Source organism: Fusarium proliferatum (assembly GCF_900067095.1).
Source record: "Fusarium proliferatum ET1 genome assembly, contig: FPRO_scaffold007, whole genome shotgun sequence".
Taxonomy (NCBI): Eukaryota; Fungi; Ascomycota; class Sordariomycetes; order Hypocreales; family Nectriaceae; genus Fusarium; species Fusarium proliferatum.
Genome location: NW_022194796.1, coordinates 747526 through 767343, shown reverse-complemented (window position 1 = coordinate 767343; position 19818 = coordinate 747526). Strand labels below are relative to the sequence as shown.

General features: G+C 48.7%; 5 protein-coding genes across 5 annotated transcripts; 4 read left to right on the top strand and 1 right to left on the bottom strand.

Moving 5' to 3' along the window:
• Positions 1 to 446: 446 nt before the first annotated feature.
• On the top strand, positions 447 to 1705 carry FPRO_07949 (uncharacterized protein; the record flags this gene model as incomplete). The annotated part of the gene is made up of 2 exons (XM_031233940.1): positions 447 to 566; positions 629 to 1705. 2 exons carry the CDS (start codon positions 447 to 449, stop codon positions 1703 to 1705), a joined length of 1197 nt encoding a protein of 398 aa, XP_031083726.1.
• Positions 1706 to 3691: 1986 nt separating this feature from the next.
• FPRO_07950 (uncharacterized protein) lies at positions 3692 to 5191 on the top strand (the record flags this gene model as incomplete). The annotated part of the gene is made up of 1 exon (XM_031233938.1): positions 3692 to 5191. The coding sequence occupies one exon, from the start codon at positions 3692 to 3694 to the stop codon at positions 5189 to 5191; it is 1500 nt and encodes a 499-aa protein (XP_031083725.1).
• A 5504-nt stretch (positions 5192 to 10695) lies between these two features.
• FPRO_07951 (putative G protein alpha chain) lies at positions 10696 to 12043 on the top strand (the record flags this gene model as incomplete). The annotated part of the gene is made up of 5 exons (XM_031233937.1): positions 10696 to 10813; positions 10876 to 11060; positions 11169 to 11326; positions 11382 to 11640; positions 11699 to 12043. The coding sequence occupies 5 exons, from the start codon at positions 10696 to 10698 to the stop codon at positions 12041 to 12043; spliced, it is 1065 nt and encodes a 354-aa protein (XP_031083724.1).
• A 2061-nt stretch (positions 12044 to 14104) lies between these two features.
• On the top strand, positions 14105 to 15154 carry FPRO_07952 (uncharacterized protein; the record flags this gene model as incomplete). The annotated part of the gene is made up of 1 exon (XM_031233936.1): positions 14105 to 15154. The coding sequence occupies one exon, from the start codon at positions 14105 to 14107 to the stop codon at positions 15152 to 15154; it is 1050 nt and encodes a 349-aa protein (XP_031083723.1).
• A 509-nt stretch (positions 15155 to 15663) lies between these two features.
• Positions 15664 to 16287, bottom strand: FPRO_07953 (related to regulator of ATP-sensitive K+ channels Alpha-endosulfine/ARPP-19 and related cAMP-regulated phosphoproteins; the record flags this gene model as incomplete). The annotated part of the gene is made up of 2 exons (XM_031233935.1): positions 15664 to 16089; positions 16252 to 16287. 2 exons carry the CDS (start codon positions 16285 to 16287, stop codon positions 15664 to 15666), a joined length of 462 nt encoding a protein of 153 aa, XP_031083722.1.
• Positions 16288 to 19818: the final 3531 nt, after the last annotated feature.

Here is a 19818-nt window from a genome sequence, read left to right as displayed (position 1 = left end):
GGTGTTTGAAGTCGTCAAGATAAGTGTGACTGTTCAAATCCCATGAGACTCATTGAAATGTTGTAACAGCGACAGCGGGGCAATCGCGAGTCACAGAAACTGCCCCGCCTGATCCCTGTAATTCTGGACTTTTGAGAAAGTGCCGCCTTTGACCGACTTCAAGACCCTGGACATGCACCAATTGGCAAGTACCTTTACCACATGGAAGCTAAGGTTTCGCGACTGCATCCATATTTGCAGTTCGTCAAGTTTATCAACAAAGCTTAGGTACTATAGGTATTTGGCTTTTTGAACTTAACCCTTCAGGCCTACCTGCCTCCCTATGTTTCATTTCTCTTTCTCTTTTCTCTATGGTCACGACCAAGTTATGAGTACAGCATTCTATCTGTTCTCTTTCTCTTTCTTGAGCATCTAGTGGCTTTCCCTGCCAATTCTCTGAGCACACAATGGCTTCGTTGGACGAGGCAAGACTGGCAGATAAGGCAGCAATTGTCAACATTGAGGAACAGCTTGAAAAGGACGAACAAGAAGAATGGGAGTACGAATACTCAACTACCGAAACAGAGGTACTGTTACGCCTTGGTCTCAGGATGCCTACCATGCACAGCCAGCTGACTTCTTATCAAAGACATACTATTTGACTGTCGATCTTTCATTTCCAGAATTTAAGGACCGACAGCCAAGAGCGCCTCACCACAGCCGCGGCGGGTATTACAAAACCTGGCTCGATCACAATCCGAGCTTGAGAGGTGTTCATGCTGGGGATGATAATGATGACGATAATGACAATGAGCCACTCCCAGAACGAGAGGCTGATGACGACGAACCTGAAATCGATCCGGCGCTAAGCAATGACAAAGATAAAGGCAAAGCTGTCGACAGAGGCGAGCCAGAGGACGATACAAGAGACGATGTGGATAAGACACGTGGTGAGAATGAAAGTATCCAGATTCTTGAGCTACATTCAGAAAGACCGGTCATCTCATACAAAGGACGCACATTCGAGGGGTCGTGGGCGGAAGTCATTGGCACCGAAGCTATCTTTGCGACACGCGACAGCGATCGTCCCCTCCCAGCTCTGCGCCATCTAGATGGAAATATTGATTTTCTCGGCGCATGTGCGTCGAGAATCGCCACCAAAGAGACTATTGTCAAGCCAAAAATTATCAGAGAGGATCCATTAGCCGCTATTAGGGAGGAATGGAACATCCGAATTCCTGTTGGAAAAGACAGGTCAGGAGAAAGAGCTGAACAGACACGGTTCCTAGAAAACTTGATGGCGATCAAGAAGAGAAACAAGGAGAAGGATCAGGTCACCGTATGGGCTAAAGACGGCGAGGGTCAGGACTTCAAAGACAACCGAGACCCTGACTACAAACCTAGGCGAAGAAGAAGATTACTCAATGAGGATGGAGAGGAAGTCATTCCAAAACGCGAGAGACGACGTGCAAGTGGGCGTAGGGGCGGTCGTCCCCGACTTCGACCCGGGGTTGTTCGTGGACGAGGCTCAACGGCTCCTACTACATCGGCAACTAGAGATCTGGAAAGTACCGTGCATGAAGGGAATATGTCAACTCCTACTCCAAGCAGATGGAATGAACTGCATGGGAGAGCTGATGAATACATGGATCATTCTGACGATGAGGATGATACGGATGATGAAGAAGAGGACGGTGATGAGGAGGACATGACAATGGCAGATTGAATGACAGCAGTAGTTGAACGCCAGAAGCATCTAGTTGACATTTAGCGCATGAGATTATGATACCCGTGGTGAATTGTCGCCAACAAATAATAACAAGGCTTCATATACCCTACACTTCTGTACTGCGTATCAAGCAGGTTGTAAGCATGTTCATAGCGAAGCTACAAGGCTAACATGTGGTACGCTTGAAGACTGCACGAGGGTTGCGACCAAGCTGTCATTGGTTCATGGGTCTTGGAGTTACCCTATGCAAATGGCGGATACTCCGAATACGGTGGCCCATCGTATAACGTTCCTGTAATCATGTGGCAGTGATAGCTTTGGTGATTGTTGGGTAACTAGAGATCTTTCGTTAAACGGGATTTCTCGATTCCAGTCATTCAACGCATTCCGCGATGTATCTAGGGTGAGAACTAACATAGGAAAATCCGCGTACATGATACTGCCAGCTGCGTTATGCAAGAAAGCATTTGGAGGTTCGGAGTCTCCTTTGTACGATCGAGGCTATGAGTGCATATGAAACTGCCATGATCGATAACGCAACACTCGTGCTGCGACCTTGTGAATTGATGAGTGATCATGAGTCTACCTTTAGTACCGTTAATTTTCGCATCTGTTACTCCAAAACCGACACACAAGTCATTCACTTAGTACATTGAAGTACTGTGACTCGTAGACACAAGATTGATCGTGTCACCCAGCACCAGTTCCCCCACATCTCTCGCACGTTTATATATCCTTTGCCGCAGATGCACATCCGTTGGGGAGTGTTTATTCTGACGGTGAACAAGATCCAGATGTCTTTCTTATATGGATCATGGTAACGACAGCTGAGTGTGTCGTACTCGGGACTGTGGGTAAGTACTGTAAGCACACCCAGCATACCCTGGTCACTCTGGCTGATTTACTAGTTTTTTGGCGGTCAGTACTCCGTAAGTGGTAGATACTTTATGCTGAATGGGAAATAGGGCGGGTTTGAACGTATCCATTACACGATCTTTGAACCAACCGGCCAATTCCAGAACTGCAAACCGGGGTTGCAAATGAATCTTGGAGACAAGCAAGAGGGGAATCCTGCTAGTCCTGTCCATGTTGCGCAAAACGAGGGGTCCTTGCGCTAAAACACGATCAAGGAACAGTCCGGGCAGGGTTGTGATGTCGTTTCTTATTTGCCGCAACATATCAGACGCAGGAGTGAAGCGTTGGTGAAGAGAGTTTACGAACAAAATCTAAATCTATGGTATACTTCTCACTATGTGTCGGCAGTTCTGCACCTACCTAGTAGCCAGACACTTCCACTTCCACTTGAGGCTGAGCAAGAGATCTTGGCACAGAATATCCGTAAATGGACATATCCGCTTTCCATCTACCCCAGACTGACTTGACGTATTCGTACTCATCCCCAAAGCCCAAACCATACCTTGACTAGCCATCTATCGCCAGATGCGCCAGAAGAAGAATGTTATCAAGCACACTCTTACAAGCCTGCAAATGCATACCGTTTACCTACTGCAGCTCCAATTCCATTTCCTAGAGTGCAATGTATCTGTACCTGCATCCCCACCACCCTCCACCGGTTACGTCTCACAACACTTCGCCGCCAATCGACACCCTTGCCCTGCCGTCAACTATGCAGCGACCAAAAAGTATCCCGTTCTAGACTACCTATGGCGCGCGCTTCTTTTCTTCTGTCGACTTAGCGGGAGGCTTTGACTTTGTTTCCTTCTATTCTACTCTTTGTCCACCCTTTACCCTAGCCTGGCCTAACTCCTCTTCTCAACGACATCCCGCGAGCGGTGTCGTACTTCTCTCGTTCGTTCGTGATGCTCATATAGCCGGCCTATCCAGTCCCATTCGTCTTCCTGGCCCTACCTCGATACTCCCCCGGCTTGTCGTCGGTCTTCGAAATCGAGTCTCTTCAACTTCAATTGCTGCGCAAGCTACGCCCATTTCCATGGGCTCTTGCAGTCCTTTATCGCTACAGCCATGATTTGGTTACGCCGCTTCACCATATTACTCTCTTTCATGCTGCTTATCTCCTTTGGCGCATGGCTGCTTCCCCGTATACTAGACCCAACGACGAAAGGCCCTGAGCGGCGCGCCAGAGATCGACGATGGGTAAACAGCAGCCCGTACTTTCTGGATCGTCAGGCCTGTCGCTGGATTAGTCTGTGCGGACTACATCACTTGCGCAGTGATCCTGCCTCTCGTGGGAATAATGAGGACGAAGAGCCAGAATGGGGAGAGCTCAAGCGTCGCTCTCTTGCCTGGGAGCCTGATGAGATTCCCCGTCCGGATCGCAAGAGAGATATCAATCAACGACGCAGGGTCCTCCGCGATATCCCCGACTATGTTACAAAGTATGCGCCGTTAGTTCACCTCTACTCTGGGGAAGAGTTTTGGCCCTCGGACATACGTCAGCACGTAGAACATATGACTGCCTACGCCGATGATGAGCCTATTAACTCGACTAAGAAGTGGACGCTTCACAACTTGCACGAGCTGAATAAGTATTCTGGCAAGATCACTCTCCGAAGTGATGACGATGTCGAGTCTCGTCCCAATTGGCTGCACAGCCATTACAATGTTCCCAAGCCGTTTCCTGACGACAAAGACGATGGCGAAAACGGCGATATACCGGTAGGAAATCCCGGAGGGAAACCCGAGGCCCGGGAGCCCAGCACCTGGTATGATGTCGACAAAACACGGCCTGTTCACAAGATTTCTGACCCTAGAAATCGAAAATTTCAGAACCGTCGTCGTTCGGAGCCCAACAGTCACAAACCGGATGCCAATGGCTACTCAGCAGCTCCTGCAGTGCTTGTTGTGGTTGACAAGGGGTCCGGCATTGTTGACGCCTTCTGGTTCTTCTTCTACTCCTACAACCTCGGCCAAACTGTCCTGAACATTCGGTTCGGTAACCATGTGGGTGACTGGGAGCACTGCATGATGCGCTTCGAGCACGGCATTCCCCGTGGTGTCTTTTTCTCAGAGCATGAGGGTGGGCAGGCGTACGCATTCGAAGCTGTCGAAAAGCGCGGTGGCAGACCCGTCATCTATTCGGCTGTGGGCTCCCACGCAATGTACGCGCTACCAGGAAACCATGCTTACATCCTGCCATTCAAGCTTCTCAAGGATGTCACGGATAAGGGACCTCTCTGGGACCCCTCTCTTAACAACTACGCATACCATTACGACTATACGAAAGAGAGCAATCATGAATCGGACGAACAACACGAACCGCTGAGTCTTGTCCCCGCGGCATCAAACCCTCACGCACCGACATCTTGGTTCCATTATCAAGGGCATTGGGGTGACGAAGTCTACTCTCTCGCCGACCCCCGTCAGTGGCGTTTCTTCGGTCAGTATCACTACGTCACTGGCCCAGATGGACCTAGGTTCAAAACTCTCAATCGTACAAAAATGTGTCAAAATCAGAATTGTAGAATTCTCTACAACCTAGATCCGAAGAACACGTGGTACTAGATGGGGATGTCCGTCAGTCGATTGTGTGTTGCACTACGAGCAACTGATGCAAGTGCCACACCTACATTGTATCTCTGATTTCTGCAAGTTGAACCGGAGTTTGACGTAGCAAACCTAGGTGGTGGATCCAAAATCATCACTACGTACGTACGTGGGTGCATGCTTGTCCAGCAGTAAGTGCACAAGGGTCCTAGCTGGGAGTATTGGATTGTTCGGCATTCGTTAGATGGGAAACGGCGTTAGATTGGGGGGGTTCTCTTGGGATAGATTCTTTTCTTCTTCGTGTCTGGTTCGTGAAGAACCGAACTTGCGGCCTAGAACATACACCACTATTATGTGGGATGGGATGTTTATGGGCTTTGATACCTAGATACCACTTCTGTTAGATCCCCCAGCTTAGATATGTCAAAATGCTCATTTTATGGTTATGAGGTATATGAAATCAAGTATTAAACCAGCCTCCGCAAGGTACCGAGAACGGTCGATGCCAGTGTGTGAAGAGTGTCACATTCTGGGAGGATGTGGATATGTTGCACTCCTCGATGACTGATAAATGCCATACTAGGGTCAGAGTCCGACAAAAGACAGCTTAGAAGCTCCGGTCAGCGGTAGTGCACGTAGATTGTTGAATATATTTGATACTTGTGCAAACTTCAAGATGTTTGAATTGCTGCAGTAGGCATACTCAAGCTGTGTCAGCCATTTTAATGCATGAACTATGATGAGACGTTTCGCCTGCTGGCCTCTCAACCACAAGCCATGATGTTAATAACACAATTTCTGTTTCACTTTCACCTGAGCTACAAATGTGGTAGCTGCAGGATAATCCCAGAAAGGCATACATTTGCGCAAGTGATCCCTGAGATCAGTGTTTTGTTGAACCTGTCATGCTCCTGGCCGCCTAGAATTTGACTCGTTTCTGGTCTCTTTTGAAGGTAAAGAAGGAGTCAAAGGTCCTGGCTATACATAACAATCGTCCGCTCTTAGGTGGAGATGAGTTTGATGCACATGCCAGAGCGGTCAAGTCGATGGCCAGCACAGGAGTTTCCTGGAGGTTCCGCTCAGCAAGGCCTCTGTTGGTATTCACCAATCGACTATCATGGGTGGCCAAGAGCACTCAGCACCTTGGAGATCCGTGTCAGTGGCATTCGACTTGAGCAATTCATGGCAAGTACGACAGCAATATCGTTGTCTAAGGCCTCGTAGTGACTTCGAGGGCCACAGCTACCAAACGAGCCTAATAGAGTGCTCATATACCTTGATCGTAGTAATCCATTACACGGCGTATATGTCCTAACTCGGTAGCACTGACACAGCTTCGGCCGGTTTCAGGCGGTCTCTGGGTCTCTGGGAGAGTCGATGTCGGGAATTCAACACGGTTTTGTGAGTTCATAACTGCGGTAGGTGTGGGTGTAAAGCTGTCATAGAGTTGGCTAGTGGCTTGTGTCCGGGAAAGTTTGATCACGTCGACGGAAAGGGCTCGAATGGATGTGGCTACAGACTCGACAAGATCGTGAGACTGTCACGAATCCGATGACTTGGGATATTTCTTGAAACGCACTACAGGAACTATACCAGCCTACTAATGATCAATACTCGCAGGACAGGAAAAGCTACTGACCGGTTCCCAGTGTGAACTGGCCGATAAGGCCATTGGTTTACGACACCGTGGTATGTCATGCCTATATTTACAGTTTGTGTATGATTTTCTAACGGTTGTTAAAGGTTCCTGTAGACTACAGACTGTAGTCTACCCCACCAGGCATCCATGGCATTGTCATCATAGAGCGTCAACGTCATGCTGAGTGCAGCGGGAGAAGATGTCACTTTAGTGATACACAAACTGTAAATGTGATGATATTACGGTACAAATAAGGTTATGCAGGGTAACTAGACGCGATCTAACTAGCTCGGTCGTGCTTCTATTCCACGGTGCATGTAGATAATCGAGATAGTTAGAGTATTAAGCTTTCATTTATTCATATGAGATCTCGCTTGAGTATATCAACAGTAGAGTTATGAAGATCAAAGGTGGGCCACTGGCGCAGCGTTGAAGTGTTCTTGAGAATTAATGAATAACTAATTGCCGGTATCTATTTGGTGTCTGGTATTGTATTGTGTTGAAAGACCGAGGCCAATGCCGCCGTTATGTCGACCTCTCGGAAGCTCCGTATCCGAGAACGATCCTTGTTGTTATCCCTTTAGTTAGCCCTTCTCCTGACTGATTGCTCAAACGGGACATGTCAAAAGAGCCAGACCAGAGCGGCTGCATTGCTCCTGTTTTCCTGCCATCCTTCAGTATCGATCAATGAAACGCACTCAGACGACGCTGATCTTCGTCGGGAATGGGATACTCCAATGCAACATGGTCAGAGCTTTTGCAAGGCCAAGCAAGAGTCGTCCTTTTAGGTTGCCCGAGGTCAAGGAGTTTCGCTCAAACACACGGCAGTGGATTCAGTATGAGAGCATCTATTCCTCTTTAGATGCCGTTTCCGAATTCTTGTTCTAGTGCTGATGTTTGATGCAGTTGGTTGCACCTGATCGTCTAGCAACCTACATATATTCTCTAGCGGTTGGATTTGGTTGAGGTGATATGTCGTTATGGCCTCCTTGGTCGGGCTCAATATTGAGGACGTAGGTTCTCGAGAGGGTTGACTAGTCACAAGCTACAGTACAGTATGCAGACCCGTTGCTTATTCTATGTGCCCAGAGTTTAGTTTTGCTCTTTACGTTGAGGCTTGCGAGGACAATACGGAGGCTGAAATAGACCAACTACCTTAGCTATCGGTTTTATGAGCCCTACAAGACGAACCGCTACTAGTAAAGTGATATGTGCATCATATCATATGTTTTGGCGTCGCATGGGCAGAAGAAGAAGAATTCCCCTATTATTTGATGGGGAACGGGAAAAGCGAATACATAGTACATACATAGTCCCTGCAACCGTCGACGGAGATGAGTGGAGGCGCAGCTAGCGAAAGGAACTGAACCTGGCTTCTCGCAACAGGAACTCGAACTCCTGCAAGCCGAGCAAGGGTCAGGGTTGTATACTTATTCTTTGCCGTGGAAGCCAATGAGAAGAGGGTTTAGTGGTGAGCTGAGAAAGTGTGCTCCATCAGAGCCCAAGTTGTCTCTCTTCTCAATCGAAGCTCATAATCGAACTCAAGCTCAAACCACAATGGGCAGATGGTGATAATTAGTGTCTCCGGATGTTTCTCCCTGATGCAGTAGCGCATATCAGGGTCAAAATTCTTCAGCACTGGTGACGGATCGAGCCTAGCAGTGGACATGGCGACGGTCTGTATAGACATCCATGGGTCCACCATTGCCGCAACCACCAGAGAACTATCCAAGACAAGTTAGTGCCGATGTTTCGAAGAACAAACCGGAAATTTTCAGGCGGGAGGGACGGTATGTGTTCTTGATACGGCTCTGAAGTCGGTTTTTTTCTCCCGCATGAGAGACTTGGATAAGAGTCAGGTACGCCAGGGGCCATGGAAGGGGTTGAATCATTCATCATCGGTAACCTACCTGGCTTTGTCGTCTTTGGAAGCAAGTTGCAGGGCCGGGCAGGTCAGGGAACGGTTGATTCATCGAGAGAGAGTCATGCCGATCATGGCTGATGGGCGTTTTTAGGGCTTGAGTCAGTGTCGGTGGCGGCCATCAGTCGCCGAGCTATGTATCAAGAGTGTCTAGAACAGGCTGACTTTAAACAAGAACCACATGGCAAGTTTAAGCACGGGCTCCTACCATGTGCATATAAATCCACAGTAGTCAAGACACAGACCAGACCATGAAGCAATTCTTATGGTAATCGTGAGCTTCATGTTCAGCTTTGACCTTGAAGCGGCAGCACCGGCATGTGGCCACTGCATGGTACTGCATGGCATTGCATGTCACGGCACCCACCCACACCTCGTGGTAGATGGGGTTCGTTAGGTACCTACCTAGTAGTTATTGAGAATCGACAAGCGACGCATCATCTGTTGCTTCTGATTCGCGGGAGAGGGGGCGGGTTCAACCGAACTGGATTGTTCACAGTACCTCTATTGCACTGGAGAGGTGCACAGGTACATAGAGTACAGCACCTCAGTGAGTAGGTACTTATCTGCCGTGGTCAAGTGGAGATTTCTAGCCTGCGGGATGTCTCCCAGAGTCGTATTGCAGCTGGAGGTTGAGGCAAAAGAAAGAAAAAGAGAAAGAGAAAGAAAAAGAAAAGAGGACCACATCAACATTTCACAATCAGCTTTTCAACATCTCAACCACCAAAGAGGATGTGGTGTTTCAAGGGGCTTTTTGGGCGACCTAGTCGGGTGCCGGGAACGGGGATAAACCTGGGAACGACAAGGCCAGGACCTGTCACGACCTGCGATGTACCATTTTGGTACCTACCTATATTTCTGCGACTGTTTGGCTTCTCTCTTGGATAACTATTGAATACCTTGAGTGAACCCAAGAAGCTATCCGTACAGTACCTTAGTATCGCCGGGAACGGCATCGTTTAAAAGCACGGATTCTATTGGTGCAGCACCTTCTCTCCGCCGCCCAACGATCCACTCTCACGCCAGGTGCCCCATTTCAGACTTTCAGTCCAGGTCGGGTGCTGGGCTTAGGTAGGCTCCCGGCCACTAAAATATGGAGCTGACCTGGCTGTAAGCCCAAGTACAGCTCGCTACCACAGAATAAAAAGTTGGGTATCGAGACCCTGCACTTTGCGACGAGGAACTAACAGCGGGAGCCCCCCGCCAGGAAGCCTGTTCCTGCCCACTGTGCCGTTCCATTCAGTGACTGCCCTGCCCCCAAAGGCTCATCCCGTCATAAATCGTACAGCGACCTCAGGTTCCATTTAAGTTAGCCTCTTTTTTTTCTTCTTTCGCCCATGCCCATGCCCATCCCCATGCCCGCCCATGTCGCGCCCTGTCATGGATGTTGTTGTTAATTAATAACTAATGTTAGATGACCCGTCTCTTCTCTTCTTCTACTTCTTCTTCTTCCCTGTCTCAGAAATACTCTCTGGCCTTGCTTGGTTGGTCCGCTCTATCTACAGTCCCTTCGCCTATCCAGCTCGATCGACTCTATCCCCCCTCCTCATCCAACATACGCAACTTAAATCGAGGCACTTCTCCTGAGGCAACGGGAAACGGATCGCTCTGCTATCGAGACACTTGGTTTTGGCACTTACACTGGTTCCGTCGAGACTTCTTCACTAGCACCACCCAGACCGATTCTTCTATCGAATACATAGCTGAAACCCCGAGTTTCCGGACGTTTTCGCGACTTCGTCTGCCGGCTCGCCTCATGCTCTTGTAACAGCATTGACCTTGATCGATCCTCAAATCTCTTACTTCGGCTTCTGTTTGGTCTGTCTCACTCTGCTCGCTTGCGACAGCCCAACCGAGTTTCCGATTCCTACGCGAGACGGCATCCATTTTCGACTGTCTTGCATATCTACCTACTCCCAATCAACCTCACCTTACGCCACAATTCCACCTCAAACCCCCATAATGTGCTTTGGAAGTCGGGATAAGGGTGATCGCGGTCTTGCGCGATCTCGTGATATCGACAAGCAGCTTCGCCAGGATGAGAAGAGGCTATCCAAGGAGGTCAAGCTCCTCTTGCTAGGTAGGAATGATCTGGCCGCGCTTTCGCACAAATAAGGCTGACACGCCATGCGCGTTCAACAGGTGCTGGAGAATCTGGAAAGTCAACTGTCCTCAAGCAGATGAAGCTCATTTATTCTCAAGGCTTCAGCAAAAACGAGAAGCTGGAATGGAAGCCCGTCATCTTTAGCAACATTGTTCAGTCTTTCAAAGTTATTGCCGAGGCAATGAATGAGCACGATCTCCAATTCGATAACCCCGACAACGAGGTAAGTCAAACTCTTCTCCCCACTAAGACTGCCGAAGCCACTATTCCGACCAGAATTTTGAGTGAGCCGGTATAGTGAGACATGTCCAATTACTAACAGATGCTACAGAAACATATGGCCCACATCCTTGTCGACCACGAAATTAGCCCTCACGACCCAATGCCTGCCGACTATCTCGAGCCTATCAAAGCCCTGTGGGTAGACAATGGTGTTCGAGCAGCCATTGGGATGGGCAACGAATATGCGTTGCACGACAACCTGACCTAGTACGTGTTGTATAATGGCATGACATGAAATTCTTGGCGCTAACATGTCCCAAAGCTTCATCGAGGACATCGACAGACTCTGGGGAGAGGACTATGTACCTGATGATCAGGATCTTCTCCGATCGCGATTACGAACTACTGGTATCACAGAGACCATCTTCGACCTCGGCCAACTAACCTACCGAATGTTTGATGTTGGTGGTCAGCGTTCAGAACGAAAGAAGTGGATTCACTGCTTCGAAAATGTCAACTGCCTATTGTTCTTGGTCGCAATTAGTGGTTATGATCAGTGCTTGGTTGAGGACAAGGATGGGGTCGGTAACAAATGACACCAGACAGGAAGCTACGAATACCCTGCTAACAGCGGCACAGAACCAAATGAATGAGGCGCTCATGCTTTGGGAGTCGATTGCCAACTCCCACTGGTTTGCCAGATCAGCGCTGATCCTCTTCCTGAATAAGATGGATTTGTTCAAGGAGAAGCTCCCCAAGAGCCCTATTTCGAACCACGGGTTCACCGATTACCATGGACCTAAGGACGACTATAAGGCGGCGAGCAAGTACTTCTTGGATAAGTTCAAGGCTCTGAACCGAAACACCGAGAAGGAGATTTATGGCCATTTCACCAATGCTACCGATACGAACCTGCTCAAAATCACCATGGCCTCAGTCCAGGACATGATCATCCAACGCAACCTTAAGCAGCTCATTCTCTAATTCAGCATAATCTCGGCTCGGAACTTGTTATACGGAGATATGCGACATTTATCAAGATGTACACGACTATAAAATGGGGGTCAGATATTCCCCGGGCGATACCTCAGCCTCAGCATCATGTCTTCTTCATATGTCATCAATCTGATGGAGGTGCATCAGTGCTGTCGATCAGGACTGCCTTGCTTCCTTTCTTCTGGATTGTACCTTTTTTAAAACCTCATTATCGACGTTGGGCCAGTCGAAGCAGCGACATGTTTATATGCGCTCAATATATCCGGCCGGACCTCTTTGCCAGTTGACCCAGTTGTCGGAGCCGCGTGGACGCCCCTCACACGGATGCAACCCAACACTTGATTGCCTCCCATGGCAATGCTGGCAACACGGTCTGAAGATTTGTCCGGGCCGTAATGCATGAGTCAAAGCTGTCAGAAACGAGTCATGACTGGCCAAAGCAAAGTCACCAGGTGCATCGGGGCAGCAGTGGAACGATAGCGGAACGAGCGTTTTGGCCGAATTGTGTTTTTTGTGCATTGCATTGCATGATACCTAAGGCGTACCAGTGGATTCATTTCGGGTTGTCTGTTATTTCTTTTCTTCAAAATCGATTGTTCTAAAAGTAGCAGAGCGGCAGGCTAGCCATCCCTTGTTTCTTTTAGTGCTGTTAATGAGGCGTATGATATAAACAACGAGGGGATTGATCTGTTGATTGATTATGTACGTATAGATTAGAGTAACATAACATACTACCTAACATAACACAACGTAACTTGATACTCAGGTTCAGATCATTGGCGTCAAGTCACTCGTTGTTGGCACGTTCACACCACCCTCTAGTTATCCTGCTAAAGAAACCTCCATGCACTATGGCTTTTGGTCTGGGCCTGAATGTTGACAACATCTGTTTGTATGTATATCCGCGGCCACATGGCTGCTCGGACCATGTGTTGTGAATTGCCCGCTAACAAAGGTGGAAATTCGACCACGCTTTACGGCCCATGTACTGTACGTATTTTCTTTTGTCTCTGGTAGGTCATATGTGTCTGAGATTAATTCATGAGAATAATGAAATTGACCATTGAGGATGATGGTGTATGGATCATACATAGATAACAAGGGTGTAAAAGTATAAATCGAGACTGATCTGGGTTGTGATATTAGATTCTCGGGGTCCAGGGTGCCAACATATCAAAGATGAGTATGGGCAGGCATTGAGGATAAGACGATTGCTGTGACCATGATGGCGGATTTGTTGAAGCTGTAGGCTACCTAAGGTATTTGGTTCCGGTATTTTGCTCTGGACTGTTGGATGAGTAACTCGCTATGGTATACTCTGTATCTCTTAAAATATTACCTACTTACTAGTTTCTAGGCTGCATTTACAGTAATACTTTATTTCAAGATCCTGTCGTAGCACCCGACCTCCATGGGCGGGTCAGAACTGTGTAATTCATCAATTGTGATTGGCTCAAGCTTGTTATAAGAAACTGTACTTTGAAGTTGCAGGCAGGGCAGAATGAAAGAATGGAATAGAGATAATAAGCGCTACCTACTAAGTTTCGTTCATCTACTAGTTAAGTTGAGACAGAGTCTTGTATACGCCAGAGGCTCAAGTAGTCAAGGGAGCATTCAAGAACCTAGGCTACTAATGCACCTAGGTTCGCTTATGAGATAGGTAGGTACCTTATATAGAGATCCTATATTAGTACTTTACTGACGCGCGCGGGGTTATAAAAAGCACACGACATATGAAATACTTATGATATAGTTAGTACCTTTGCAGAAGTATCAGTCAAGTTAGATACTGAATGATACTATCCGTAGACACTTTCATGCTATTAAACTGTCTAGATTTTGGCACGTAAGAAAACTGCCAATTATACGGATAGCGTTGACGCCACTGCCAGTCGTTGCGGTTTGGTTTCATCATTTGTGCCACTTATTTTTGTCCCCCGCACCTTGATAACTCCAACAACTTTTTCTGCCTCCTCCACAACTTCATACATAACCACAGCGACAAACCACCAAAGACGTACGTACATGCTCCGCCGCCTCTTCACCACCATGGCCGAATCAGCATCCAAGCGCGTCAAGACCACGGGCAACGGTCCTCTCATTGGCACTCACAATGGCCACTTCCACGCTGACGAGGCCCTCGCCGTCCATATGCTCCGCCGCCTCCCCGCCTACCGTGATGCCTCTCTTGTCCGCACCCGCGACCCTGCCGTCCTGGCTACCTGCCACACTGTTGTCGACGTTGGCGGCGAGTACGACGCTGAGAAGTGTCGTTTCGATCATCATCAGCGCGGCTTCACAACCACCTTTCCCGACCGTCCTACAAAGCTCTCCAGCGCCGGTCTTGTCTTCCTGCACTTTGGCCGGGCCATCGTTGCTGAGCGCCTTGGACAACCCGAGGACTCTGCCGACGTTGATTTGATTTACAAGAAACTGTACGAGAACTTTGTTGAAGCCCTCGACGCCCACGACAATGGTATTTCTGTTTTCGACCCTGCTGGTATCGCCGCTGCAGGTCTCGAGAAACGCTTTAGCGAGGGCGCCTTTGGCCTTGGTGCCATGGTCGGACGTCTGAACCCCAAGTGGAACGACCCTACGCCATCTGATCCCGCCGAGGCTCAGGCAGCTGAGGATGCCAAATTCAACGAGGCCAGCAACCGCATTGGCGAGGAGTTCGATAGAGACCTTGATGGCTACGCCGGTTCTTGGCTCCCTGCCCGCACAATCGTCCAGGAAGCCTTCACCAAGCGCACACAGTACGACGAGCAGGGCCGCCTGCTTGTTCTCGAGGGCCAGTCTGTGCCCTGGAAGGACCATCTTTATACTCTCGAGGACGGTACTCCTTCAGTGCTCTACGTTCTATACGCTGAGAAGCCTGAGCCTGGCGCCAAGTGGCGTATCCAATGTGTTCCTGAGAGCAAGGACTCTTTCGTCAGTCGAAAGCCCTTGCCCGAGGCATGGAGAGGATTCCGCGACGCTGAGCTAGATGGCATCAGTGGCATTCCTGGCTGCGTCTTTGTTCATGCAGCTGGCTTCATTGGTGGTAACAAGACTTTCGAGGGTGCCAAGCAAATGGCGCTCAAGGCTCTGGATGCTTAAAAATAGCATCACCACTTGGAAACCATCTAGGTTAAATGGGATTCCTACGATATCATGGGAAAATGCAAAAATTCCGGGTAATACTGCACGCGAAGACAACAGGGAGAGAAGAAGAAAAAAAAAGGGAATGGAAATAGAAAGCATGCTTCTGAAACGAAGCAGGTAGCTAAACGACCAAATGAACATGATAAACATTTGCGGAGAGTGTGGTGTTTCTCTCACCCTGCCGCTGTCAAACAACATTATCCGATGATTCCAGATCGAGATATGTCCCCCGTGTGTGCGAGCCAGATTGTCTCCCAATTCCCAAACGCCAACTGTGCGATCCTCGTAAGTCGTCAAAACCGATTTCGCAATCCACCGCAAGCCCACGCACAAGGCTTAGTACCAAAGAAACAAACGTTCCATGTTTTGCGAGACAAAAGTGAAGAAGTATAAAAAAATCTCCCTCTTCGTTTCTGCTCCGTTGCACTTTTTTTTTTTTTTTTGGACCATTTTCACTCGATGCTCTATCGCCGGATTGGGATGCCCTCGCCGCCAGCAGCAACGGGCTCAGGTATAGCAGCGTCTGCGTCTTTGGACTTGTCGGCATCATTACCCTCGGTCTCGTCAGCGCTGGTCTCGCTCTTGAGGAAGCTGCTCTCCTTGATAGGGCTGCCGGCCTGGATGCCGGGCACGGAGCCGTGGTGGGCGTGCTTGGGTACGTTGGCTCCGGAGCCGTTCACTGGGGAAGAGAGGTGGGGGATGTTCTCAGGGACTGGATGCTGAGAGCCGACGGCACCAGCATCAACACCGTCGCCCTTGCCGGCCTTGGACATGGCATAGTCGCCCGAGTCGAAGTATTTACGGTCCTTGAGATGCTTGGCGAAGTGGTCGGATCGAGAGGGCAGCTTGCCGTAGAGGCGGAAAAGTCGCTGCTCCTCAGGAGTGAGTGACTATAACGAGGGGTTGACGTCAGCAGAGTATTCGGTATGATTGAAGATCGCGTCGGTATAGATGTTGTGAGGAGGGGATGATATTGACGGGTACCATGGTCATCGAGTCATGCACAGAGGGGAGCTCGAATCGCCTGAGGTTGGTCTCCATGGGCAGCTTACCTTGACGTCGACCTTGTTCTTCTGATGAGGGTTCATGGCGAAAGAAGTACTGCTGATACGCTAAGGTCGAGATCACAAGAGAAGGTGTGAGGATCGGGTCGAAGAAAAGATGTGTACAGTGCTCTCTTGGACAAGCAAAGAGTTCGTTTTGAAAAGGACCAAGATCGAGCGAGAATGGCGGGGGGATTTATTGGAGGAACCACAGGCAGGGTCCTAGGTGGTAACAATAGCAGTGGCAGTAGCAGTAGCGGTGGGAGCAGGGGATTAGGGATTGATGAATGATTGTGCCTGATTGGGGGGGCTCAAGAGCAGTTGGGTATGATGTAGCTGTGAGCCTGAGAGGCTTAGGTACTAGTGGGGTAGCGAGTTTCCGTGCGTGTTACAAGGATGCCCGCTTATTGCTTAGGTACGGAGTAGTTAGGCTAGGCTGTTCTTGTTGTTGAGGTGTATGAAGATAGAGGGGCGGCGGCTTAGCTGGATATGCGTCATAAGCGCATGGGGTGAAACGTGGACAGCTAACTCGATTATTGAAGTGTATGTAGGTACTGTACCTCTCTGTGTTAACAAAACTTTGGTCTGTCTCTTCTTGGTTATTGATGATTTGTATCTGATGGATGCTTGTCTTTTCTCCAAAAGTGACAGCATGTGCTTTCTTTCCTGTCCCCTTTCCGTCCGTCACGTGTAGATTTAACTCTAACTTCACTCTCCAACGGTCAATATAACCAGCGCATGATAAACTTACTGGTACATGGGGTGGTGATATCAATATAATCAACTTCTATCAAGTTCTAGGGGAGGAAAGAAAACCCAGGACCTTGATCCTAAATGACAAAAAGACCGAGGTAACTTATTCCAAGTTTATTTCCACACCCTATTTCAAGGTCTGATGTTTTCTTGCTCCCCGAGAGAGCTGTACCAGGCAACACAGTATCATCGGGTAACTACAGCAATGCGATGATCCGCGCTGCATGAATTGTACCTGTGTCTTTGCCCCAGGCATGAAAATGAACCCGTGCTTCTTTGCTTCCTGGTTGGGAACTGCTTATCCGCCATCAACATCTCCCTGTTTTATGGGTCGGCAGTGAATTCGACGAGGGGACATCCTCACTGGCTATCGAGAGTGCCATCGACATCTGACAGTACATACCTACTCTGGCGTCACCAGGATCGTCAGGGCGACTTGCTTGCCCCCGTAGCTTGCATTGAAGTTAACATCCATCATACATTGATACCCAGTGGGTAATCAAAAGCCACGGTCTATGGGGTCGGATTTGGAAGCCACCATTGGGCTGGGACCCCAGATAGCGGCACTGTCAAGCATGCTGTACTCGGGGAACGTAGCTTGCTGCGATATGGGGTATGGTTGTACGGATGAGTCAAGACAACATCGAAGCGAAGCGAGTGACGCGTTGTTGGTGAGTGTTGTCTTGACACACCAACAAGCATGAAGAGACACCGTCGTTTGCCAGTCTAATGGTTGTCTTGCGTTTCATTGCGCTCTGCTCTTGTCTCGTGCCTATCTATAAGCATTCTCTTGACTGGGTGTCAGTGAGCGAGAGCCAAGAGATTCTAATAGCAGAGTTCATTCGCCCCGATAAGGACATGAAATGCGGCTTACTTCCTTTACGTTGAGCTAGCGCTGGGCTCCATGGCTCCATGGCTCACATGGCATTCTTTCTAGCGTCATTAGCCATCCATTGAGCTAGGAACGGAAGCCAACATACTGCGGCACCACAAACACCATTACCGGCATTCCATCTCCGGGTTGTATTGCACTGTGTCCCTCCTCCTATCGGGATCGATACGACTATCTTGACCATGTCATTGCTGTCGGGGGTTCTTCAAAATTTCAGCTACTTCTGGCGTGTTTATTGTGTGTACCGAACCCACGCTTGTTGTTCCTCGACCAAAGGACTATTGTTGAAAACGCAATGGCGATGATCACTTGAGCAAATAATGAATGATACAGATGGCGCTTCTTAGTTATGGCTTTGGAAGCTTGGAGAGACGCCGGCTGCTGATCATCGTTCTTGGATAGAGTTTGTTATGTTGGCGCAAAGCGGAAGCTTGACGGACCCCACAAGCCGGCCCTCGGTACCAATTAATGCAGAGGTGCTATTTACAGTTGAAAGTCTGCTCATCACGAGAATCTCCCATTATGAAGAGGGCAGCAGTGGCTGACTCGTTGACGAAGATTTGGCTTGGCGTCAAAGCTAAAACCAGAACTGATGCTTCCTGTCGGCAGTTGATCGATTCCATCACTGTAGATGGCACTGATCGAATTGCTGATGTTTGGCCTGGTAAGTCATTCGTCTCCTTGGCTCAACTGTTAAATAAAAGTTGAGATAGCATACGTCTTGCGTCTCGGTGTGCGTCGAGACTTAATGTTTGCTAGGGAGCTGCCTTATAACTGCCTCTGTCTTGTTGGGACGAGCATTGAGATTTCTAACATGGGCAATCTAGATACTGGATCCCGGAATCCTTTATTCCCGTTATTGCTGTGTATATATGCCTTTGTCTGGATCATTCGAGAGATTCGAGACATGTTGATCAACACCTTGGAGAAATGGTCGATTCACAACATAACTATTCCTTCTGCTGTATTCAAGAACAGTGTTGTATCATGGTGTGCCAGCTTTGGTAGTCAATAAGCATCCACAGTCACTCACCGTCATGCAGCATCCTTTCGCGTGCCGGTTGCACCCTGTTGGTTACAGCTAGTGCCGCATGCTGCAATACTAGCGACGTTGGAAAGAGGCGAGAGCGACAACTTACAGTGCTCTAGACCGGGCTGGGTTTCAGCTGTGACAATGGTTGTCGCTGGTATTGGACAGTGATTTCCCTTTACCCGTTCTGTTCTGTTTGGGCCCGGTAGTCTATGTCATTGGAGTGTTGATCTCGCCTTGATCAATTCGATAAGGGTATCGGGCTTTTCAATATCGAGGCCTCGGTTTTACTGGTAGGTAGTTTAGTCAGACCCGTTGAAATCATGGAAACCCACGGGGATAAGTCGGATGTGCTTGTTCTTGGAACAATATAGATACTACTGAAGATGGAGAGTCCAATCAGGTGCACGAGAGTTTCAGAGGTATATTGTTTGTTTGTTCTGGAACGATGTTAGGGGCTTCAAGGCAACGTCTTTTTTTTTTATTCTCGACCATGAAGATTGGTGCAATTCTGCAGTGGTTCCATAACTCGTTCAACTACAGAGTAAGGACTGATCATTTAAAAGTAATATTGGCCCTCGACATTAGTAGGCACCTCAGGTACTAAGGTAGTACAAGGATCAAGATACGGCTGGTCTCTCAACACCTAGACAGTCAGTGGGTTTACGTATGATCTGCTGCATCGATCAATCGTTGTTTCATTTAGTAATTAACTAAACAATGCTATTGTAAGCAAGCGGTTATCGGCTATGCGGTTGTACGGTTACACGGAGCTCTAGGCATTGTGTGGGAACCGCATGGTCAGTCTGGAGACTCGGTAGGGCTGACCTGTATGGATTGAGGCTCTTTACAAAAGATGCTCAGCAACATATAGGCTCATTGCACGACGAGATCAACTAGG